Source organism: Giraffa tippelskirchi, chromosome 5 (genome assembly GCF_054371585.1).
Source record: "Giraffa tippelskirchi isolate mGirTip1 chromosome 5, T2T-mGirTip1v1.2.pri, whole genome shotgun sequence".
NCBI classification, from domain to species: Eukaryota; Metazoa; Chordata; class Mammalia; order Artiodactyla; family Giraffidae; genus Giraffa; species Giraffa tippelskirchi.
In genome coordinates this window covers 95,041,568-95,064,167 of record NC_137279.1, presented here as the reverse complement: position 1 = coordinate 95,064,167, position 22,600 = coordinate 95,041,568, and the positions used below count along the sequence as shown (strand labels likewise).

Genomic DNA, 22,600 nt, shown 5'->3' with positions numbered 1-22,600 from the left:
ATAGGGAAGGAAATGATTTTACTCTTTTTATTCTGCTCATTAATTATTTAGACAGGGAAGATGAAAGAAAGGGGGTGCTACCACAAGGTTCCAGAGAACCAGGGGCACAAGTCAGTTTATTCTACCTTCTGTCTGAGGCTTCTAAGACCCAGATGAAAGGAGAGAAAGTAGCTATATGGACTCAATTTGCTTCCGGACCTTTTCCAGAGCTTTTCTGTCCAGCTGTCGCTGACGAACGATGACCAGGCAAGCAAAGACCAAGGCCAGACCTATGACAGCCCCTTCAAATTTCCAGAATAAGCGTTGTTCCATCAGAGCTGAGCGGCAGCTGAGGGCAAGAAGAAACAGTTATCCCCAGAAAAGATCAGAGAGCCTCCCCCTCTAATCTCCCTTCTGCTTCATCCTAATGAAGGTATCTCCGAGGGGAAGAGAGGAAACCAGAGTCAGCCTTCTAATGTGTTTAGGATACATTAATCCCCCTCAAATAGTTAATTTTTAGTGAGATAAGCAGAGGTGGTACTAACCAATTTTACTGATAAGAAAACATGAGAGTAGAGCTGAGACTTGGATTCAAGTAATTTGGCTCCAAATCCCCTCCCCTTTCCAATATGCCATGCTACCTCCAGAGGAAAAGGAACAGGCAGGACTGTTTACCTAAAGTCATAGGAGGAAGTGGTCTGGAGGATTCAAGAAGAGAAACAGCACTTACCTTTTGAACTCATTCCTCTTAGATGAGCTGCACGTTATTTTCTCCACATACCCTGTGGAACCGCACTCAGGGGTGGTTTTCTGCCAGGAGGAAAGCGTCACAGCACATGTTAGGAACGGGCAGCAGGAGAGGCAGAGCACCGTGAGCAGCTGTCCAAGTGCTATGGCTCGGAGCTGGCAGGCAACAGAGAACTAATGAGGAGTTCTCCTGGGAGGTGACAGGGTGGTGTTCACATGACCTGGAGTATGTGTCAGTAAGAACGCTTCAGGCTCAACAGCCTAGGAGAGGCAAGGGCAGGTTCTGGAGCCTACTGGATTAAAATTGAGCAGACCGTGGTTATTAGCTGAACGTTGCCATTAAGTTGGAAAGAAACAGGCACATTTTCAGGGGGAAGACAAGTTCAGATCTGGACTTACACTGAGACTTCAAGGAAAAAGATGAAAAGACAATGCAAAGGCACACCTTAAGACAGTCACACAGTCCCAATCTAATTCAATGTGAGAAAAAAGGGAGAGAAAACAGATACTCACAGCCTGGAAATTAGAACATGGAGCACACTCTTCTGCCACCACAAACTCTTCCATCAGCCAGCACGGCAGATTTGAGGTGCTCACTTGAGAGGAAGAGAAATGCAAACCTCGAACTTCCTTCCGAAAATATTTCTCCCCTAAATTCTGCCCATCAACTTCCCAGCACAGTTGAATGCCCTCGTCCCACGTGGTACCTCCCTTTCCCACCTCATCTCTTGGAATATGGGAGAATGTCAAAACAAAACTATAGGAGCGACGAGTTCCAGACCATCACCCACCTGACAGCTTCTCTTCCCGCACGGGAGCCTCTGCTTGGCTACAGCGGGTGGATGGGGGAGGAAGGGGCAAGAGTCAGAAGCCAGGAAACAGGGAAACCCCCCACCACCACGACCTCCTCCCCGGTCCCGGGACACGGAGAACGGGGACGATACGATCCTCTCATCCCCTCCTTTTCCCTGCCCTCAGACCCTCCTTACCAGAGCCTTAAAGTGAAAGCGCAGAGCAACCAGCAGAGGTGGTGGCCCTGGGGGAGGCCACGCCTCCCCGCACCCGCTGGCATGGAGTGATGTGTCGCACCTGTCGGGACAGAGGGACCTGCTTGACTGGCCTCGTGCCTCGGTCGGAACGCAGAATCCGCGCTTACACGGCAGTCCTCCAAGAGGTTCCAACTCAGGGCTGCGAAATGCTGGGGTTGCCTATCAGATCAAAGGCTCTGTCAGTACGCCCCCATGGCCACGGCGAGAAAAGGCAACACGCATTTGTTGGGTAGGACGGTGAGTTTCCTTCTTCGACCGGTACGGTCCTGACGAAAGGCCGAGGAGGCATACGGCTCTAGCATCCCCTCGGCTCCGCTTCCGCTCCCGGCGCGGCCATCTTGCGCGCGGAGGATCCTGGGCGCGGGCCCGTTTCCAGAGCTAGGCCAGTGGTGGGAGGCGGAGGCCCGCGGCTGGCCTGATGGGCCTCGTAGTCTTCCGCCCGCTGCTCCCTGGGAGTTGGATCTCCCTGCACTCGCGCGGCGCGTTGCGACCCATTGGCTCGGCGCACCGTTGCATTCTGGTCCTGGTAGTCTTGCGGGAACGGAGAAAATGGCGGCGGTCAGGCTCTCGTGCGTTGCCGTAGCTCCCTGGGCTGTCACCTGTTTGCCCCTCTGGGCAACGGCGAGACATGAAAAGGAACGATACTTGGCCCTCTCAGGACTTTCCTCTCTCCTTAAAACCCGTGGACTCACAATTAAGCATCCGATTTTCTGACACTCCTCCCCATTCCCACCTTGAGCGATGATCAAGGGGAGAAGCTGGGTTGGCGTTCGAGAGATGGAGGCAAAACTTACTTTTTCCTCCCTCCAGCGGCAGCAATATCCGAAACTCTGTGGACGTGAAGGCTTCCCCTGTCTCTGGGCTCCCACTCAGTTCTACTCAGATGGGACCTTGTTGTTGTTGTTTAGTCGCTAAGTCGTGTCCGACTCTTTGCGACCCCATGGACTGTAGCTGTAGCCCACCAGGCTACGTGTCCACGGGATTGAAAGATGCAAAGGAAATATTCATGAAAATATTTTGTTCTCTTCTGTTGCCTCACATTTCCATCATGCTTTTTGAATTTAAGGTTTAGCTCATTTTGATTCTCTTCTGTAATCCTGAGGAGTCAGTTGGTATTGTCCCTGTCTGATGAATAAGCTCAGTCTGTTACTTGTCCAAGATCATACAGCTAGTAGGAGAGCTGAGACCTAAGCCCAGACTTTTAACTCCCAGGCCACAGATTTGTGCCTGCTTCCATCCCTGTGGAATGAAACCTTGCCAGAATGTGGCTCAGGAAGAATCCCTGGAGAAGGAAGATCCCCTGGAGAAGGAAATGGCAACCTATGCCAGGGTTCTTGCTTGGAGAATTCCATGGACAAAAAAGCCTGGTGGGCTACAGTCCATGGGGGTCACAAAGAGTCGAACATGACTGTGCAACTAACCCTTTCAAGTAAATCTAGGCCCTATTAATAATCTGTATCCTGCCTCTCAAGATCAAAGAAATTATTCCCCTACTTTTTCCTTGTTAATTCTGCTCCACACTCTCCTCCCTCAAGAAGTCTTTCTAGCCTAAAGGCCACAGCTACTCTCCCCCACAGCCATAAGGGCTAGAGCATTTCTGGAAATTAACATTATGTGTGGTGTGGACTCTTATGATGGTCCAGTGAATAAGAATCCACCTGCCAACACAGGGGACATGGGTTCAATCCCTGATCCTGGAAGATTCCACATGCCTCAGGGCAACTAATCCCGTGAGCCACAACTACCAAGACCACACCCTGCAACTACTGAAGCCCGAGTGCTCTAAAGCCTGCATGCTGCAACTGCTGAGTCTCTGGGCCTGGACCCTGTGCTCCTCCACAAGAGAAACCACCTCAATGAGAAGCCTGTGCACTGCAAGAAAGAGTAGCCTCCACCTGCCACAACTAGAGAAAGCCTGCGCACAACAACAAAGACAGCACAGCCAAAAACAAACAAACAAACAGTATATCTGGTGCTATGTCCCATAAATTCTGTGTTCCCATCAGACTGAAATCTGACTGCTCAAGGACAAGAACTAACAGACTGGAAAGATCATTGGGTGGGAGATGAGAAAACAACAACCTGGTGAGGGCTGAGTTTTAATTTTGCTTGTAACTATTAATTTGTTCCTTTAGGTTATTATTTGTCTGTATATATTTGTCAATAGTTGTATGTAATATAAAGTAGGGTATGGGGTTTTTTTCCCCTCAGTATTTTTTAGCTATGATAAGTTTTGGTCAAAACATAGCATTCTGTTACTCCTTACTCAGTCCCACTAGTCCTAGCAAGCAACTGAATAGGGTCTCTATGCTGTAACTGGATTTTAAAATATCCACTCTGGGGTATGACAAAGAGGCCAGTCACTCTTCTTCCCAGGACTCACAAAATGCAAGTCTTTCCTCATCTCTTGAGTGAATTAAACTAGATGGGCAGTTGAGTACAGAATTCAAACATAAGCCACAGATAATTATTGTGGATTATTACCCCATTGAAGCTTAGATATTTAATTCATGTACCAAATTATTTTTTGAGGCCTTCTCCTGGCACTGTCAGACCCTCTTTTTCTAAGTGTTGTCTTTTACCAGCAGAAACAGCAGCACACAGAAAGACTTTGCTGATGACTCCAGGGTTGTGCTATTCACTTCTACACTGCAGGCTTGGGGATGTTTTAAATGCCTTGAACATCAATCATATCCTTGAATAAAACTTCTAGTGGTACTTTGTCTAAACCAAATCTGACACTTTCATCATCTTGATAAAAGATCAAGTCTGTGAGATAATTTTGCTGTTTAAAAAAATACTGTGAATTCATTGCAGCACTATTTACAATAGCTAGAACATGGAAGCAACCTAGATGTCCATGGACAGATGAATGGATAAAGAAGCTGTGGTACATACATACAATGGAATATTACTTAGTCATAAAACGAACACTTTTGAGTCAGTTCCATGAGGTGGATGAACCTAGAGCCTATTGTACAGAGTAAAGTAAGTCAGAAAGATAAAAATATCCTTTACTAACGCATATATATGGAATCTAGAAAGACGGTACTGATGAAATTATTTGCAGGGCAGCAATAGAAACAAAGACATAGAAAACAGACTTATAGACACGTGGGGTGGGGGGGTGGGGGGGTGGGGGGGTGGGGGGGTGGGGGGGTGGGGGGGCGGTGTGGGGAGGAAGGTAGGAAAGAGGGTGAGATATATGGAGGGAGTAACATGGAAACTTACATTACCATATGTAAAATAGATAGCCAATGGGAATTTGCTGTATGACTCAGGGAACTCAAACTGGGGCTTTGTAACAATCTAGAGGGGTGGGATGGGGAGGGAGATGGGAGGGAGGTTCAAGAGGGAGGGGACATATGTATACCTATGGCTGATTCATGCTGATGCTTGGCAGAAACCAACATGATTCTGTAAAGCAATTATCCTTCAATTAAAAAATTAATTTAAAGTTAAAAAAGAAATTTGCAAATTTACTAATCAAACAGATGCAAATCAAAGCATGTCTTTTCTTTTTCAGAGATTTAAAATATAAAAACAATAGTGCTGGCAAGAGCATATTTATATAATGTTGGTATAAGCATAAATTTGTGGAGCATATTTAGAGGACTATAGAAATACTAATTAAAATGTAAATTCTACAAAACCATCTAATTATAAAATCTATTTCAATTTTTTTTTCTGAACAAGCATTTGTACAAGTGCAAATGCTATTTAGAGACAATATTTTTTTAAAATATTGTAAACTAAAAAAAATACTGTGAAGAACAGGGTCTATGTATACTTAAGGGAACTCAAGCCTAAGTTTTTATTCATGGTTCTTTTGTATGTCAGTAGTTTTGCTTCTTTGTTATTCAGTCGTTAGGGGCTGTTTCTGTTAAATTTTTTGTCCCTCTTCCTTTAAGTACCACCCAGAGGTTATTTTAACTTGACCACTGTGCTTGGCACAGAGTAGATGCTCAATAAATATTTATGACTAAATGAACCTTTTTTCTGTCTCATTTTCTTTTCCTATCAGAGCAGGTAATAATGCTTACTACTTACTTAAAGGGATTTTTGGCAGAATCAAAGATGCTTGCAGAAATCAGTGAATAAAAAATACTGGTTCTCCTGTTTCTCTGAGGCTAGGGCTATCACTCTCCTGGGGAGGCCCAGGAAAGAGTCCTCTTTTAGAATCTCCTGGACAAGACTCTGCCTGCAAGGATCCTCTAAATCCCATATTGGAAAGAGGATGTACAGACCTTCAATTTCAGAGAATCTCTGCTCCTTGTCTCCCTCATCAATTGAACAGCTGGGGAAGGTCTAAGACCTGTAGACTAGGCATCACAGGAGCACAGCCAGATTCAGACAGACCAACCACCTCAGAGAGACAAGAATTAGGTTTATGAGTAGAGAGTGATTCCGACAATGACAAAAGTTACCCAAACCAGGAACATTTGTGCAAATGGTAGCCTTTAATACTGAGAAAGACCATGCAGAGTGACAGCATAGGACCGAATCTTCAGAGGGTGGTACTGAGCCAGCCTCTCTCAGGACCCTAAAGCCTGATCCAGTAACAGAATAAATCAACTATTTATTTACATTTATATTTGCTCTGGAAACCCAGAGAAGGTCTGAGGCCTAAGACCATCTATCTTCCTTTCCTCTTCCCTCTCTTCCTACTTCCTTCTCACCTTCTTCCACTTTCCCAATTCTTTTCCTTTTCTTACCTCTCCTTCCCACTCTATCCTACTTCCTTTCTTTCTCTTCCTCTTTCCTTCTCTCTCCTTTTTTTTCTTCTCCACATTCTCCCCATTCTTCTACCATCTACCCATCTCTACCCCTCCAAGCCCCATTTGCTATTTCTCCCCTGCCCAGCCCCTCAGCCCTGCCTTCCTCTGATTCAGTCTCCAGGCTTAGGGTGGAGAGGCAGAAAGGAGTCGTCAGCCCAAGGAGCACTTGTTGGTATTCTTCTTGTCACAGGTTTTCAGGTCAGTGCTGGGGGACTTGTTGTTTCTCTAGAGGGAGAAGGGTACAGGGGTCAGGGTGAGAATGGCTGGCTGGGGCCATAAACTGAAGGAGATCCACCCTTACAGGCAGTATTAGCATTGTTCCCCTCATCAGTTTTTACCCCCAACACACACACACAAACACACACTCTCACACACCCAGCTGTACCTAGCCCAGCAGAACCAACTCACCAATCTCCGGCCTCCTGACTTGAGTAAGATGTCCCGGGCCAGGGAACTGAAAGCCTAATGGGGAAAGGTGAGATTGGTCAGGATAGGTTGAAGGGGAGCATAAGTCTGTCTTCCAATACTTTTTGGGGGTGAAGGATGGGGTGTGTCTCACCTCATCTACATTCATACTGGATTTAGCACTTGTCTCAAAAAATCGGATTCCATGCTCCCGAGCCAACTGCATGGGAAGAAGTGGTAAGAAGACAGTTGGACAAAGGGCAGTGGCCAGGTCCTCTGCAATCCAGCCTTACCTTGGCCCTCCTGGCCCAGTTCTGGAACATTGCCCAGCCAGCTCTTACCTTATCAGCCTGCTCCTTCTGCACCTTCCTCTTGGCCTCCATGTCACACTTGTTCCCCAGTAAGAGGCGCTCTACCCCAGCCGAGGCATTCTGGGAGCAAAGATAAGAGTGGAAGCTGGGTCCTGCTCATTTTCACAGTCTTCTTCATCCTCTAGGTTCTACCCAATTCCTCCACCTCTCTGGAACTGTCCTCACCTCTTTGATGCTCTTCATCCAGTTCTGAATATTCTCGAAGGATTTCTCATCTGTGATGTCATATACTAGGATAATGCCCTGGGGAATGGCAGAGTTCACAATGGAGCCTTGTACCATATTCCCCTCTTCAGCTTCCCACTGCCCTGTAAGTGACCCTGTAAATTCTATCCACAAGACTAATCACTAGGCCATATGGGGCCCTCTGCAACCCATACTGTGCCCCTCCCCATTTTTCTCTGCCCCAACTCCTGTCCCTCTGTAGTCGTACATTCTATTGCATCATCCCTTGTCCAGAAATATGCTTCATACCATGGCTCCACGGTAATAGGCAGTAGTTATTGTCTTGAATCGCTCTTGGCCAGCTGTGTCCCTGAAGGGGTAGAATATTTCATGGGGTGAGATAGAGGGAAGAGGTCTCCTAAGAGGGAATTCCATTCCCATCCCCTAAGAATTTAGCTTTTGCAACAAGCAGTGTTGAACAGAATCAGGAAAACAATAAAGGGAAAAAGGGATAAGTGACTGTTGGACTGATACTGAGCAAAGGTAAAGGCTGAAGAAACATGTTTTATTGTTTACTTTGTGCCAAGCACTGTGTATATATCATTTTATTTATGTCATTTTATCTAATCTTCACTCTATCCTTGTGAGACATGTTTTACTGCCTCTATTTTACAAATGAGGAAACAGATTTTGAGAGGAGAAATAACTAATGAAGGTCATTCTGTAACAGAACAGGATTGAACCACATTCTCCTCTTGTCTATTGTATCATAATACCTCCATTAAGCCTCTTACCACTTGACACCCTCAGGGTCTCCAGTTTCCTCAGGGTAGTCAGGTCAAACCTCTACTCTTGGCTTTATTGGCTCTCCACTAGACATAAAGCCAAGTCTTAATTTTGCTACTTGCTATTTAACTGTTGAGAGCTTGTTTCCACATTATAGCTCAATAGACAGTTGAGCTAACTAGACAGTTGACAAGTTCAGAGGAGTCTCTGGGTCCAGGACAGGCAACAGAATTACAAAAAAGTTGAAAATAGATGAGTGAGCAGGAAGAGAGATGAAAGGACATCTGAATGAGGTGACAGAAATGGATTAGAAAATGTACTAGAAGGAGCAATGGGAAAGGAGGAGAAATGAAACTAAAGAGAAACTATAGGTTATAGGAAATAAATGAGTAAGTCTGGTTTTGAAGTCCTGGGGGATTCACTCACCAGACTTGCAGTTTGATCTTTTTCCCCTCTATATCCACAGTACGGATCTTGAAATCAATTCCTAGGGGTGGAGAGGGTACACTGAAATCAAGACAGGTATGTATATGCATGTGCAAGTGTGCAGTGAGAGGGACAGGAATGGGGCAGTGCAGAAATTCTGCAGGGAAGGCACTTGGGAAGCAGTCTTGCAGGAAGTATAAAACTACGGGGATTTTCTCAAAGCTGTACTTGTATAGCAAGCATACTGTTTTTACTTAGATCTTATAGAATTTGTGGAAAAGAAGATGATGTAAACTCTGCAGGAGGCTGAAGGGCTTTAAGGCACTTCTTGGGTCCACTCAGCCATGCCAGCTGACAACTCTCTCAATCTAGCTCCCCCAAAATATTACTTTCTAATTCCTTCTCCCTTCTGTTTTCTTAGAACTCTCTACTCTCCGTTCTCCCACATAGCCTCCTGACCCTACAGGGTGAAGAGCAAGGAAAAAGGAAACTGATACCAGTCCATGCAAATTAATAGTATGCCAGGCTTGGAAATAAGAAAATTTGAGTGTAAACAAGATGCCCCTGAGTCTGAAATATGAGAGAGGGATATTTTCTCCCCTCCACTTTCTAACCAGAATTGTCTTGAGACTCTCCTGGTCTTACTACCCAGGCCAGAGGAGGTTAAGAATGATGAGGGGGAGGAGGGGAGACAGTGTTCTTAGTGGAAACTTGTGTACCTCCCCCAAGCCAGTGAGGAGCTCCAGGGAGGAGGCTGAGTCACCAGGCTGACTCAGAGACCCCAGAAGTCCCCTCAGTCCCACCTTCCTTACCAGGCTGACTGCATATTCATGATCCCAGTCCTTGGGCCATTCTCTAGCACACCTAGCCCCTCTGTGCCATCCTCCCCAACCCCCTAATAAGTTGAGGGGCAGAGAGATTGGAAAGTAGATGGTAAGGTGGGAATGCAGTGGTAGAGTTTGTAACTCAGTTGGGACAGAAAGAGGCTGGCAGAATTGGGAGACAGATGATTGGGGAAAAGGGGATACAGGAAATGTAGAGAGTGGTTCAAGAGTTCTAGGTGGATGAGGGTGGGGGAAGAGGAGCTGAGAGGGAAACAGATACTGCTTCATGTGGATTTGTGGAGACAAGGGAGACAGGTGGTACCAAGAAAATAAGGGGTTGGCATAGGTACAACTGAGGTGTAATCTGGAGGTCTCAGAGAGGTTAGAGGTTTGGGTACCATTCTGAGACATATAAGGGGGATGGGTCTGGGAGAGAGGTTGAGGGACGGGAGTCCAGAAGCCTGACTCCAAAGTGGGCCGCTAGTAATCCAAGAGCCTAGGAATGAGGGTATGGGGTAGTTGGGGATCTAGGATATGGCCAGTGGGCTCACCGATGGTGGAGATGTAAGTGTTGTTGAAGTTGTCCTCTGCAAAGCGAATGATCAGACAAGTCTTGCCCACCCCTGAGTCCCCGATCAGCAGCAACTTGAAGAGGTGGTCGTAGGCTTTGGCCATGGCGGACACTGGGGGTGCCGGGAGAGGGGTGGGGAAGCAAAGGGCACCGGTAGGCGGGACTGGAGGGTTGGCAAAGGGAGCGGGCCCGGAGCCCCAGCCAGGAAGTTTTCCTCCCTCTCCGCCCAGGCTCTGGGAAAGAGGAGAGGCGGCACTCCTCCGGGCCCCACCCCGTGCCCGCCCATCCCTTTCTGCTGGCCTCCTCGGCCAGCCCAGCCTCCTGCTCTCTGGGCTTTCCCTTCCCAGCCAACACTGGCCTGTCTCCCTAGCCATTTTGCAGTTTTTTGCTTACTATCATCGCCCTCTTTTGACTTCGCTCTTCCAGTCAGAAGCCAGAGAGGCTGGGGTGAAGTGGAGGTTTAATCAAAATGACCAGGGGAAGAGGAATTTTAGAGGAATTCGAGGAAAGGGAAAGTTTGGGGGAATAGGGGTGAAGGCCAGGATAACATGGGAGTTGGCAAAAATTGGGGACTGATTTTTGAAAGGGGTACTCAAGAATAATAGAATCCTTCAGGGGTAGTTCTAGAATTCTGGTGTTACTGTTCCAAGCCCTTAGTTTTAGAATCCCAACTCCTTTTGAAAAAAGCGGGATGGCTGGAGTTGGTGGCTATTTGTTGAGTCAGTCTGCCCCCTGGTGGAACAGAGTGAAAATTAAAATTAATTATACTATAGAATCAGCTCCACACACTCCCTCTCCCAGTCTCCAAGCCCACACACCCTTCACCTAGATAGATACATTCTGGAGCTTCATCTTGAACAGTCTTCCTTCTGGGAACCTCTATATGAATTCTGACAGGCCAGCTCAGGAAGACAGAGATTGAGACTACAAGTGTCTGGTGTCATTCTCTTGATGAGATGTGGATCTTTTAACACAGTCCAGAGGCAGGCAGTACTCCTGACACACTAATGAACAAACTGTGAATGCGTAGCCTTGGCAACCAGAAAGCTGAAATATGGAGAACATGGCTACACAAAACCAAATTTACCTTTGCTTTGGAAAAAATATTCAAAATATATGCTTTTATAATAGTTGCTAAGCTGCTAAGTCGCTTCAGTCGTGTCCGACTCTGTGCGACCCCATAGACGGCAGCCCACCGGGCTCCCCCGTTCCTGGAATTCTCCAGGCAAGAATACTCGAGTAGGTTGCCATTTCCTTCTCCAATGCATGAAAGTGAAAAGTGAAAGTGAAGTCGCTCAGTCCTGTCGGACTCCTAGCGACCCCATAGACTGCAGCCTACTAGGCTCCTCCGTCCATGGGATTTTCCAGGCAAGAGTACTGGAGTGGGTTGCCATTGCCTTCTCCATTTATAATAGCAGGTCAGTATAATAGTCCTTGTATAAAGATAGTGTACTGGTTATGAAAAGGCATCTTTTGTCACTTCAGTTATCCTTGTCATACTCTGTGCCAATGTTTGTCCCTCTCAAACTCAACTATTTAATCAACTTTTATACTTTATCTCACCATCCATTATGTCTTCAAGTTGTATTACAAAACTTGAGTATTCTCTACTTCTCCTTGCTGGTCAAACCATCTCTCACTAGTGCTTTAAATTATTCTTCAATTTGCATGGATTTGTCTGATAAAAACCTATCAGTTCTTTTTCATTTCATCTTATTTTGTCTGAATCTGGACTTTTCATCCCCAGCAATAGACTATTATTTTTCACCTCTCTGAATTGTTGTTGTTGTTTAGTTGCTAAGTTGTGTCTGATTTTTTTTCCCATGTCTGACTCTTTTGCGACTCCATGGACTGTAGCCCGCCAGACTCCTCTGTCCATGGGATTTCCCAGGCAAGAATGGGAAGAGTGGGTTGCCATTTCCTTCTCCAGGGGATCTTCCTGACCCAGGGATTGAACCTGTGTCACTTATGCTGTTGTATACCTGCTTTCACTGGAACCTCATCTCCACAGTACTCTCCCACTAGCTCTCAGATCTTCTGCAATAATGTCTTTACCCCCCTCAATTATGGTAGGCTCTTCCTGGTCTCTGGTTTTGTATTCACAAGCTCTTGCCTCAGCCGAGAATGCTATTCTCCCAGAATGCTGCTTGTTTAATTTCTTGTCTTTCGGTGTGCACGTGCTCAGTTGCTCAGTTGTGTCCCACTCTTTGAGACCCCATGGACTGTAGCCTGCCAGACTCGTCTGTCCCTGGGATTTCCCAGGCAAGAATATCAGAGTGAGTTGCCATTTCCTCTTCCAGGAGATCTTCCCGACACAGGGATCGAAACTGCGTCTACTGCATTGGCAGCTGGATCCTTTACCACTGAGCCACCTGGGAACATGCCACTTTCTCAGAGGTTTTTCTCACTCATCAGTAGTGTGCCGAACTATACAGACGGCTGAGAGATGAAGAATTGATGCTTTTGAACTGTGGTGCTGGAGAAGACTCTTGAGAGTTGTCCCTTGGACAGCAAGATCAGACCAATCCTAAAGGAAATCAACCCTGAACATTCATTGGAAGGACTGATGCTGAAGCTCCAATACTTTGGCCACCTGATGCAGAGTGGACTCACTGGAAAAGACCCTGATGCTGGGAAAGACTGAAGGTAGGAGGAGAAGGGGCGGGGCCAGCAGAGGATGAGATGGTTGGATAGCATCACTGACTCAATGGACATGAGTTTGAGCAAACTCTGGGAGATAGTGAAGGACAGGGGAGCCTGGCCTGCTGTAGTCCATGGGGTTGCAAAGAGTCAGACATGATTGAGCAACTGAACAACAGTAGTGTGCTGGAACCAATTATTACTGGCTCATGAGAACAGATTGTGCTTTCCAAATTCGTGTTTAATGATGTAACATTGGTAGTCTGAAACTGGCCAAGGTGAGAGTATTTCCTCCATTGAAATTAGCGAAGACAACAAATCAGGGCTCCCCTCCATAAAGTCAATGGTTAAACGTTTACCAGCGTATCCTTGACAAGAACTCACATCCCTTGTCCCATTCTATTCCTTTGGAATTAACCAGGTCCCCATTGGCACCCCACTCCAGTACTCTGGCCTGGAAACTCCCATGGAGAGAGGAGCCTGGTAGGCTGTAGTCCATGGGGTCGCGAAGAGTCGGACACGACTGAGCGACTTCACTTTCACTTTTCACTTTCATGCATTGGAGAAGGAAATGGCAACCCACTCCAGTGTTCTTGCTTGGAGAATCCCAGGGACGGGGAAACCTGGTGGGCTGCCGTCTATGGGGTCGCACAGAGTCGGACACCACTGAAGCGACTTAGCAGCAGCAGCAGCATATACCATTTGAGTCATCTTTGCTCCTCCTAATGACAAATGGACATTTTAACCCTCCGATCGTTAGTGTAGAAGATAATGATTTAGTCTTTTTTCTTTCTTTTCATTCCCTGTCCAGAGTGTCAGTGCTGCCATGATTAGAAATCTTGGAAAGGCAGTTCTGATGAAAACGTGGCGGAAAGGATGTGGGAATGTAAAGACAGTGTTGTGAAGATTAGCATTAAAAGCAGTCAGAACAATACAGAAGTGAGTGATGTAATAATTATTACAAAGAAAGATGGAAAAGAGAGAATAAAATTAACAACGGTTAGCCCTAGAAATAGGCTGAAAGTGCGGAAAAGATGAGAACTTGCTTTTTTTATATTTACATTACTGAATTGTTAAAAATGTGCAAACTAAACCAACTGAAAAATAGTAAAGAGATTTAACAAGTCACAGACATGACTCCGTCTGTTTTCCTAAGCAGTTCCTATTGTTAAAGTGTACCGCGAAATTTAAAAAATGTCTATTTACCCCTTGACGGAGACCAGACGCTAACCTTAAGATACCAAGCTCACTCTCTTAACATGGCGACTCATCTGAGTCCTGTCATTTAGCGACCTTCCCCAAATGGCAGCCCTCACCTCGCCCCATCGCCCAAGACCGTGAGAGAAGGACCTTCTCAACATGGCGGCGATAGGCCCTAACGTCACTTCCTGCGGGACGGCGAATTTAAGGATCAGGATTTCCGCTTTCGCCCTTTTCCGGCGGTGACGATCTCCTCACGAGAACATGCCTGTGAGTTCGTTCGTCTAGGTTTCCGTGGAGATCTCGTTCTTCTGTCTGCACGCTCCCCTCATGCTGATTTGGGATCACAGAAGGCCCTCATTTGCCCTCCGCATTTCCCAGGACAAGTAACTAGAGGGGCCGCAGAGGCCAGCTGGGACCCGTGCATGGACGGGAGCGGAGAGGCAATAAGATGGCGGCCCAGCTGCGCAGACACCAGGGGCGACAAGGGGCGAGCTCTACTCGTTGTGTGGCAGTGGGGGCTGTTTTTGATCATCCATGTACACCATTGGTTTCTAAATCTCTACGTTTCTGCCTCTGTTAGCTCGCAAAGGATCTTCTTCATCCCTCTCCAGAAGAGGAGAAGAGGAAACACAAGAAGAAGCGCCTGGTGCAGAGCCCCAATTCCTATTTCATGGATGTAAAATGCCCAGGTGAGGAGATAACATGTACTAGTGGGGAAAGCACTGAATCCCACGAGTTGAAAAAAGGTATCCGTGAAGCCCTAATGTATTCAAATTTGAATGTTAGAGATGAGTAAAAATTTGCATTTAGGAGGAGTGATCCAGAGAGATTCCCCTTCAAAACTCTGCGTAGACCGCAACGTTTGTGATGGGAAACACTGGAATGATTATGTTGGGCTTCTGTGGTAATTTGTGTACTTGTTTCTGGAGGCAAAGGGGTGGATATGTTGACCAGTTACTGATCATCTCTCCTCACCAAGTATAGGATTTTTTCTCTTTGACTTTTGAATAATTTTTTGGATGATGTTGGTAACTCAGAAAATCCATAGGTTGGGGCAGATAGTCGAGGTTGCTTCTGAGTTGACTGATGTATACCTAGAGCCAGATAATCAAGTTTAGGTTAGGAAAGTAAATTGCAAGAATTTTCATAGCATACTTGTTTTACAGTTAATGCACGACAACATATGTTTAAGTGAAGAAAGGTTTGGGGGGAAAAGGGTAACTCCTTGATGTTTCCCCCCCAGGATGCTATAAAATCACCACCGTCTTTAGCCATGCACAAACAGTAGTTTTGTGTGTTGGCTGCTCTACTGTCCTCTGCCAGCCTACAGGAGGAAAAGCAAGGCTTACAGAAGGTAAATGATTTAATGTAATTTTTATACTTTTTTTCCTTATGTCTTCCAAATGCATAACTGGGAAACATTCATCTCAAAATGCTACTGTCTAAAGCTGGGTGGATGGGTGATAAAAGGACTTCACATGAGCTGAATCTGATGTCTAGTGACTGGCAGAAGCTAAAAGAGTTGAAGAAAATACAGATGTAGGTTTCCTATGGGTTAGAGGCATTTTGTTTTGTGGGGTTCAGATAGGGTAAGTGGGCTGCTATCGGTTAAGGTTAACCTTTGGAACTTTTTTTTTTTGGCAGGATGCTCTTTCAGACGGAAGCAGCATTAAAGTACCCTGTATCAAGATGAACGGGAAACCATCCCAATAAACACGTTTTGGATACATCCTGTTTATTGTCTTGTTTTACTGCTAGGAAGTTCCTACCTCACGTATTCAGGGGCAACCGGAAGAGTGGATTCTAGAGTCATTTGGGGCACGTAAGTGGCCAAGTACTTAAGAAGTCCATTTGGGACATTGCTATCCCTGGGTTCATGGAGTAAATCTGCAGACCTTGATTAAAAACTCGAATAGTGTGTAAATGGGGTGTTTCACTTCTGTTTTCTTAGAATTAAGAACTGCCAGTTGATACTTAAAACGCAATCCAGCACACCACTTTAATATAAAACAGCTTAGGATCCTTTATTTACGGTTCTCAGAAGCCTTGTTTGGAGGCGTACGAGTGTAGAGGTTGCTGCTAGGCACCTGGTCTGGGGCTAGAAATCTCCAGTCCCGTATAGTTAAAGACTTGTCCAAGCAGACGTTAATGTCTTATACTCCACAGCCAGTATTGTAGCCGATTCTGGGCTGGTGGGGGTTGTGGACTTATGAACGGAGGGGGAGAACGTGTGGATGTGTAAGAACCTAGAAGGAGGAAAGGACATAAAAGAAGGATGAATAGAGGTGAATGAGGGTGGGTGGTACCTGAGTTTTTCGGAGATAACATGGTGATTCTTTACCTGACTGTGTACCCAGAGTTGGTACGTAAACAACTGGAACTGTCTGTATCTTGTTTAGGAAGGCACTGTATGCTGGAAAAAGAATAAGAGAGATGTCAACAAGGAGATCTGTTTTCAATGGAGGAAGGCCTTAAGGGTCAAGTCTGTTCTTAAGTATTGCTATAAAAAAGTAATGCTTCAAATTAAAGAACACTGTATACTTAACGGGAAATTTTTACAGTGATTTTTAGAGGTATTCCAAGTTTTGGCTTAAATATGGGAAATGCACGTGTAGATAATGGTATGTGTTGTGTTGCTTGAATCATCTATTGCTATCTATTTGAGCAAAACTAGCTATAATCTAAAGTTTAGCAGTGATTTCCACTTCTGAGTGGTATCTGTTTGCCATATGCAGTTTATTGCTTCTCAGTAAGTTGGGCAGGATCTTTGGTCCACCAGGTGACTAAGGGTAGGGAGGCTAAGTCAGTTTCAATTGCATGTCCCAAATTAGATGTGATATAAACAGCTAATTTTCATCCTCATTTAGTTTGTGAAATAAAATGAAGGCAGTTTCCAAGTCTAAATTCCACGGTGCTGAATATAAGGACTCCTTACCTAGAAAGAGGAAAGCTGTTGATGCCAGCACCACAAAGAGGGTAAAGAGAATCTGGTAAGAACCTGTGAACTTCTGGAGAACACCTGAACCGTCACATTGATCTACGCATTGGCAAAATAAAAGAAGATAGTTTTTTTTAATATATCCAGGACATGTTGCATTTAAAAACTGTATGCTCCTGAGATATCTAGCTGAAGCACTCAAAACCTAGCCCTTTAGGAAATTCTTTTTGTTTCTTACCAGAGAAAAGGGGTGAACTGTACTTGTACCTCTACCTCTTTTTGGCTTTTTACCACTCTAACGTAATGAACTACAATTCTTGAGCCTTTCTTTTCAGCTTGCAAAAGAATGTTTAAATTCTCTGCCACTGTAAAATGCCTGTTACCTTTCCTGTGTACTTTACTTTAACTCCAGGTGACATCCTTCAACTTTTAATCCCTCTAACCTGAAACAATGACTCAGGAGCCACTTGTCCTTTTTTATTCAGCTGTCATTTCTAGGGAACATGATTTATATATAACTTTGTCCTCAATAAAAGTTAAGACTTAACGTCTTTTGAAGCATCCTTTCCCATGGTTATTCTTCAGTGTCTAGAAATGAACTCTTCCCTGCCTCACCAAATTGCCATTCCAGATAAACTGTCACCAGGCCTTTATACATAGTTCTGTTCTACAACCCTTGTATAGGCCCTCTACCTCTAGGCTCTTAACTGGTCTTAACCTCTCTCACAACTGTTTGACAACTTCACACTGTTAAACTGTTTTACTCTGAAGAATAATTTGAGGTTGCTTGTACTTAAAAAAAAAAAAAAAAGGGCTTCGCTGGTGGCTCAGATGGTAAAGAATCTTCAATGCCTGGAGACCTGGGCTTGATCCCTGTGTTGGGAAGATCCCTTGGAGGAGGGCATGGCAAACCCCTCCAGTATTCTTGCCTGGGAAATCCCACTGGCAGAGGAGCCTAACAGGCAACAATCCATGGGATCGCAAAAGAGTAGGACACGACTTAGCAACTAAACGAAACAACATACTAAAAACTCCAATCCCTGATCTGGTCCCAACACTGGAAGTCCAAATAAATAAATCAAGAGGTATATTAACTTATGGCACCCCTTTGTTGTGGCTACATTGAACTAATTCCTGTCTTAATTGGGCCCTGTTTTAAATACCTACTTGTTTCTGCAAGTAGGTATCATGCTTGTATGAATGAACTTAAGATTGGGTTGCATATTTGTATCAAAAATAACAGTGTACTGTTACAGTTTGTCCCCTCATCTCTTAAGGTGATTCTTAGCTTTTTTTTTTGCCATGGGTAACTTTGGCAGTCTGGTGAAGTCAATGGATCCCAACTCAATGTTTTTCAATGCAAAAAATGTAGGAATAAAGGAAACCAATTATATAAAGAGTTTTGTAATACAGCAAAATGTTACAAGGCCTAATTTGTGATACAGTAGTATGTGTGCTCTAGTAATAAAGATACATTTTTAGGTCTGATAACTACTGTAATTTTGATGTAATTTTCTTTTTTCCCATTCAGGGCATGGACACCTTGAATTCTGAGAACCTTTATAGAGATCCATGAACTCAGTTTAAAAAACTGCTCTCACAGCACAGATTGGGTTTGAACATTCTCTAGTGGTGGGACCCTGAACATCTCAATTTGAACTCTTTAAAGGGGAAAACATTTCTTAAAGAGTTTTAGGAAACCCTTTAGAAGGAGAATTAAAATGCATATAAATATGCTTAAGAGTATTTACTGACTCATACAAATTGGATGCTCATAGAAACCAAAACCTTTCTCCCGTTAGAGGTACTAAGGTTCAGCCTAATTCACTCCTGGATTCTCCAGGCAAGAATACTGGAGTGGGTTGCCATTCCCTTCTCCAGGGGATCTTCACAACCCAGGAATTGAACCCAGATCTGCATCGCAGGCAGATTCTTTCCCAACTGAGCCATAAGGTAAGCCCAGTAATTAAGAGAAATGTTTACCTTGAGGCATGGGCAAGTGGGAGGGGCAGATATATGGAGAATGGTTCTCTGACTATCCTAACGTGTGCTTGGTTACTAAGTTATGTCCAACTCTCTGTGACCTCATAGACTGTAGCCTGCCAGGCTCCTCTGTCCGTGGGGTTTTACAGGCAACAATACTGTAGTGAGTTGCCGTTTCCTCCAGGGGATCTTCCCGACCCAGGGATCCAACCCAAGTCTCCTGGTGGCTCAGTGGTAAAAAATCCACCTGCCAAGCAGGAGACTCCTAGAGAAGGAGATGGCAACCCACTCCAGTATCCTTACCTGGAGAATCCCATGGACAGAGGAGCCTGGGACACGACAGTGACTAAACAAGTTATAAGAATGCTACCTGAAGGTTACAGTTTATAGGGTAGGCTTGGAGAATAAAGATCCATGTCCCAGCTAGTTTGAATAATCTTGATCAAGTGGCTGAATGTTTCCCATTAATTAAATTCTAAACTAAATTGTAATACAGTCTGTCTTTTTGCCTCTAGATTAAAAATAGGCACCCTCATGCTCACCTGCACCAGACTTGGCTTTCATAGCTCTCACTCGTATAGCCTCACTTTGACTGGTGAGCACACAGGAGATGTTGATGAAAACAGGTGATGCCATCTGCTGGAGGGACGTGAAGTTGACTACTCTTACAGGGTAGATGGCCAGGCCAGGTGTGAGCGAAGAGTGCCTATGGCCAGAGACCACTAGAACTGGGGAGCTGGGGAAAACCTTGGAGAAAAGAAAATGGAACTTGTTTGAAAGAAGAAAAGTCAGTTTTGTGTCAATACATTCCAACTGTAAATATATACAGTAAGACATCTGGATTTCTAGTTCTAGCTAGCTGACAAGTCACTTTTTCACACTGAGATGTGTTGAAGAGTAGGGGAAGAAAACCATCTGTGTGAGAATAACATAGCCTTCAAAAGTTTTTAGCATTCTAAAACTCTCAGGATAGCATTGGTGTGTGTGTGTGTGTGTGTGTGTGTGTGTGTTATCTTCCAGACAAGGCTCATGACTTAGATTTTGGACTCTGGGAGCCCCCATGGCATTATGAAGTGGACAGATTTTCTGTTTTAGGAATTTCCTGTGGTGAATGTTATCAAGTCATTCAGTATCTATTCCTTTACCCTGGACTGAGAATGAAAAATCTCATTAAACCCTGATCTGTTTTGCTTCAGTCCTTAACATACCTCTAGCTTCTCGAGAACTCTATCCACTCCCAGTACTCTTAGCTCCCCGACGTCTTTTTTGTGGCTAAGAACCAATTCTGACTGGTTGATGTAAAAGGCTGGGATGAAAGGAATGAGGATTCTTTGCATTCCATTCTTGCTACGCTCACTGACAAGTGTGGCCCAACCATAGACTGAGGTGTCAGCGGTGCTGAGGACCTGGAGCAGTTCCTCTGACTGGGGTCGAACCTTGATTAGGCAGACATAAACCCCTGAAGAAAAGAGGAAAAACTGAGCAGGAAGGTTCAGAGGCCCTATTTAGTCAATTGGATTAGGATAGGAAGGAAAAATAGTTAACATGCAAATTCAAAAGGAAATGAACTCAGTTTTGAGTATTCACCATTAGCATACTGTTGGCCTCTATGGAGGAGTTTACCAAAGATATAACAGTCCCAGGGAACCAATAATTGAACTTAAGGTAAGGATGCCATTACTGGTTAGTCAGCATGTCAGGGAATATTAAATAATGTGGTACAAGTGGAAATTAAGGGGATAAAGGCTGAAGTAGTCAGAGTTGGTGACAACAGTAAAGGCTTTGTGGAAGAAAGGCAAGCTTTGAACATGGTTTAATCACTTATCAAACCACCTCTTGATGGCCTTATTTCTGTTAATACTGTTTTTCTAGTTACCCATGGTCAACGTTGGTTGTCTTTTGACACCCTTTCTTTCATTCCTATATCCAAATCTTGCTAACTCATCCTTTGAAATATCTCATATCTGACACTTCTGTTAGTATTTCTCTGTTATTCTGGCCTAGACACTTGTCAATTCATGCTTGGATTACTGCAATGTAAATTGCATTTGCTAGTCTCCTTACCTTCCATTCTTATCCATTTTGTGTACTGCCAGTATGTACTTTAAACTTAGTTTTGAAAACTTTTCCAGGGCTCTGTATTGCCTGGAATGTCCTGTTCTCTTCACATCCACCTCAGTCGTGGTCATCCTTCTAGAGGTTACTTTTCCTATAAAACCTGACTCTTCACACCCAGGTTTGATACAAATACTCCTTTCTTTCTGCCATCTAGCATCCCATGTGTGTAACTAATCAGCCTGTGCAGTTCTTAGTTCTTTTCAGTTGCTCAGTCGTGTCCAACTCTGCGACCCCAAGGACTACAGCATGCCAGGCTTCCCTGTCCATCACCAACTCCTGGAGTCTACTCAAACTCATGTCCATCATGTCGGTGATGCCATCCAACCATCTCATCCTCTGTTGTTCCCTTCTCTCACCTTCAGTCTTGCCCAGCATCAGGGTCTTTTCCAGTGAGTCAGTTCTTCACATCAGGTGGCCAAAGTATTGGAGCTTCAGCATCAGTCCTTCCAAAGTATATTCAGGACTGATTTCCTTCAGGATTGAATGGATAGATCTCCTTGCAGTCCAAGGGACTCTCAAGAGTCTTCTCCAACACCACAGTTCAAAAGCATCAATTCTTCGGCACTCAGTTTTCCTTATACTCCAACTCTCACATCCATACATGACTACTGGAAAAACCTTAGCTTTGACTAGATGGACCTTTGTTGGCAAAGTAATGTCTCTGCTTTTTAATATGCTGTCTAGGTTGGTTATAGCTTTTCTTCCAAGAAGCAAGCATCTTCTAATTGCATGGCTGCAGTCACCATCTGCAGTGATTTTGGAGCCCCCCCAAAATAAAGTCTCAACAGGCGAATCCTGGCAGGGGGGGCCCGCAGGGGCTCAGTCTTCCAGATCAACGGGTGGGGATGGTGGTTGAGAGTGCGAGGAAGTCATTCCTTTTCTGAGTTGCTCTCTTCCAGGTTTGGTACAGTTGTCATCATGGCCCGTGGAAATCAATGAGAACTTGCCCGCCAGAAAAACATGAAGAAATCCCAGGAAATTAGTAAGGGAAAAAGAAAAGAGGATAGCCTGACTACCTCTCAGAGGAAGCAGAGGGACTCTGAGATCATGCAACAAAAGCAGAAGGCAGCCAATGAGAAGAAGTCTATGCAAACGAGAGAAATGATGACTATTTGGAAAACCTGGGTGCTACTGCTAACTAGGTGTATCATAAGCTCTATGATCAAGATTTCGTAGAGTGAACAGTCAGTACATATGTTATACCCTTATAAAACTATTTTAAACTTTTCATTTCATCGTGACTTAGTGTGATGTTTCAGAACCATTCTTCAAAGAATAAAACACTAACCATGCAAAATAAATAAAGTCAGCCACTGTTTCCACATCTATTTGCCATGAAGTAATTGGACCGGATGCCATGATCTTAGTTTTCTGAATGTTGTTTTAAGCCAACTTTTTCACCCTCCTCTTTGACTTTCATCAAGAGGCTTTTTAGTTCTTCTCTTTCTGCGATAAAGGTGGTGTCATTCTGCATGTCTGAGGTTATTGATATTTCTCCTAGCAATCTTGATTCCAGTTTGTGCTTTATCCAGCCTGGCATTTTGTATGATGTACTCTGCATATAAGTTAAATAAGCAGGGTGACAATATACAGCCTTGATGTACTCCTTTCCCGATT

General features: G+C 44.7%; 4 protein-coding genes and 1 pseudogene across 50 annotated transcripts in view; 2 read left to right on the top strand and 3 right to left on the bottom strand.

The window, feature by feature from the left end:
- Nucleotides 1-13: 13 nt before the first annotated feature.
- On the bottom strand, nucleotides 14-2,121 carry JTB (jumping translocation breakpoint). Its single transcript, XM_081494829.1, has 5 exons — nucleotides 1,716-2,121; nucleotides 1,518-1,555; nucleotides 1,240-1,322; nucleotides 710-789; nucleotides 14-328 (listed from the first exon to the last, which is right to left on the bottom strand). Exons 1-5 carry the CDS (start codon nucleotides 1,796-1,798, stop codon nucleotides 172-174), a joined length of 441 nt encoding a protein of 146 aa, XP_081350955.1. The 5' UTR covers nucleotides 1,799-2,121; the 3' UTR covers nucleotides 14-171.
- A 4,095-nt stretch (nucleotides 2,122-6,216) lies between these two features.
- On the bottom strand, nucleotides 6,217-14,111 carry RAB13 (RAB13, member RAS oncogene family). Of its 21 annotated transcripts, none has more exons than XM_081494799.1 (11): nucleotides 13,948-14,111; nucleotides 10,927-11,148; nucleotides 10,495-10,833; nucleotides 10,082-10,117; nucleotides 8,707-8,767; nucleotides 7,804-7,864; nucleotides 7,495-7,572; nucleotides 7,300-7,389; nucleotides 7,113-7,178; nucleotides 6,962-7,015; nucleotides 6,217-6,778 (listed from the first exon to the last, which is right to left on the bottom strand). In XM_081494799.1, the coding sequence occupies exons 6-11, from the start codon at nucleotides 7,804-7,806 to the stop codon at nucleotides 6,704-6,706; spliced, it is 366 nt and encodes a 121-aa protein (XP_081350925.1). In that variant the 5' UTR covers nucleotides 7,807-7,864; nucleotides 8,707-8,767; nucleotides 10,082-10,117; nucleotides 10,495-10,833; nucleotides 10,927-11,148; nucleotides 13,948-14,111; the 3' UTR covers nucleotides 6,217-6,703. The 21 variants fall into 21 exon arrangements, with proteins under 21 accessions (XP_081350925.1, XP_081350911.1, XP_081350914.1 ...); XM_081494785.1 differs by having other exon boundaries at nucleotides 10,082-10,213; nucleotides 14,058-14,111; XM_081494788.1 differs by having other exon boundaries at nucleotides 10,082-10,213; nucleotides 10,920-11,117; nucleotides 14,058-14,111.
- Nucleotides 14,112-14,172: 61 nt separating this feature from the next.
- On the top strand, nucleotides 14,173-15,671 carry RPS27 (ribosomal protein S27). The gene is made up of 4 exons (XM_081494807.1): nucleotides 14,173-14,211; nucleotides 14,525-14,633; nucleotides 15,188-15,298; nucleotides 15,589-15,671. Exons 1-4 carry the CDS (start codon nucleotides 14,206-14,208, stop codon nucleotides 15,615-15,617), a joined length of 255 nt encoding a protein of 84 aa, XP_081350933.1. The 5' UTR covers nucleotides 14,173-14,205; the 3' UTR covers nucleotides 15,618-15,671.
- Nucleotides 15,672-15,942: 271 nt separating this feature from the next.
- NUP210L (nucleoporin 210 like) overlaps nucleotides 15,943-22,600 on the bottom strand; it is a 94,929-nt gene continuing 88,271 nt past the window's right edge. For 21 of the 27 annotated variants that reach the window (XR_014054988.1, XR_014054989.1, XR_014054992.1 and 18 more), the window contains 5 exons: nucleotides 20,074-20,324; nucleotides 19,408-19,612; nucleotides 16,880-16,981; nucleotides 16,286-16,357; nucleotides 15,943-16,190 (listed from right to left, as the gene is read on the bottom strand). Coding sequence is in view for 19 of the 27 variants with exons in the window: in XM_081494682.1 (XP_081350808.1) it covers nucleotides 16,090-16,190; nucleotides 16,286-16,357; nucleotides 16,880-16,981; nucleotides 19,408-19,612; nucleotides 20,074-20,324 (731 nt within the window). In the remaining 8 variants the exon portion in view is untranslated. The remainder of the gene's footprint in view (nucleotides 16,191-16,285; nucleotides 16,358-16,879; nucleotides 16,982-19,407; nucleotides 19,613-20,073; nucleotides 20,325-22,600) is intronic. The other 6 variants (XR_014054991.1, XR_014054990.1, XR_014054985.1 and 3 more) reach the window with 2 other exon arrangements.
- LOC145507791 (small EDRK-rich factor 1-like) lies at nucleotides 21,902-22,159 on the top strand (annotated as a pseudogene).

Coding starts and splice junctions, on each gene's coding strand:
- RAB13 (XM_081494782.1), bottom strand. Junction 7,865..8,706: donor AAGATCAAACTGCAAGTCTG/GTGAGTGAATCC, acceptor CTACCCCTTCAG/GGACACAGCTGGCCAAGAGC. Junction 6,779..6,961: donor AGTCAGGAGGCCGGAGATTG/GTGAGTTGGTTC, acceptor TTCTCCCTCTAG/AGAAACAACAAGTCCCCCAG.
- JTB (XM_081494829.1), bottom strand. CDS start 1,798: ATGCCAGCGGGTGCGGGGAGGCGTGGCCTCCCCCAGGGCCACCACCTC. Junction 1,323..1,517: donor GCGGGAAGAGAAGCTGTCAG/GTGGGTGATGGT, acceptor CTTCCTCTCAAG/TGAGCACCTCAAATCTGCCG. Junction 329..709: donor AAGAGGAATGAGTTCAAAAG/GTAAGTGCTGTT, acceptor TCTTGCCCTCAG/CTGCCGCTCAGCTCTGATGG.
- RPS27 (XM_081494807.1), top strand. Junction 14,634..15,187: donor CATGGATGTAAAATGCCCAG/GTGAGGAGATAA, acceptor TTTCCCCCCCAG/GATGCTATAAAATCACCACC. Junction 15,299..15,588: donor AAAAGCAAGGCTTACAGAAG/GTAAATGATTTA, acceptor TTTTTTTGGCAG/GATGCTCTTTCAGACGGAAG.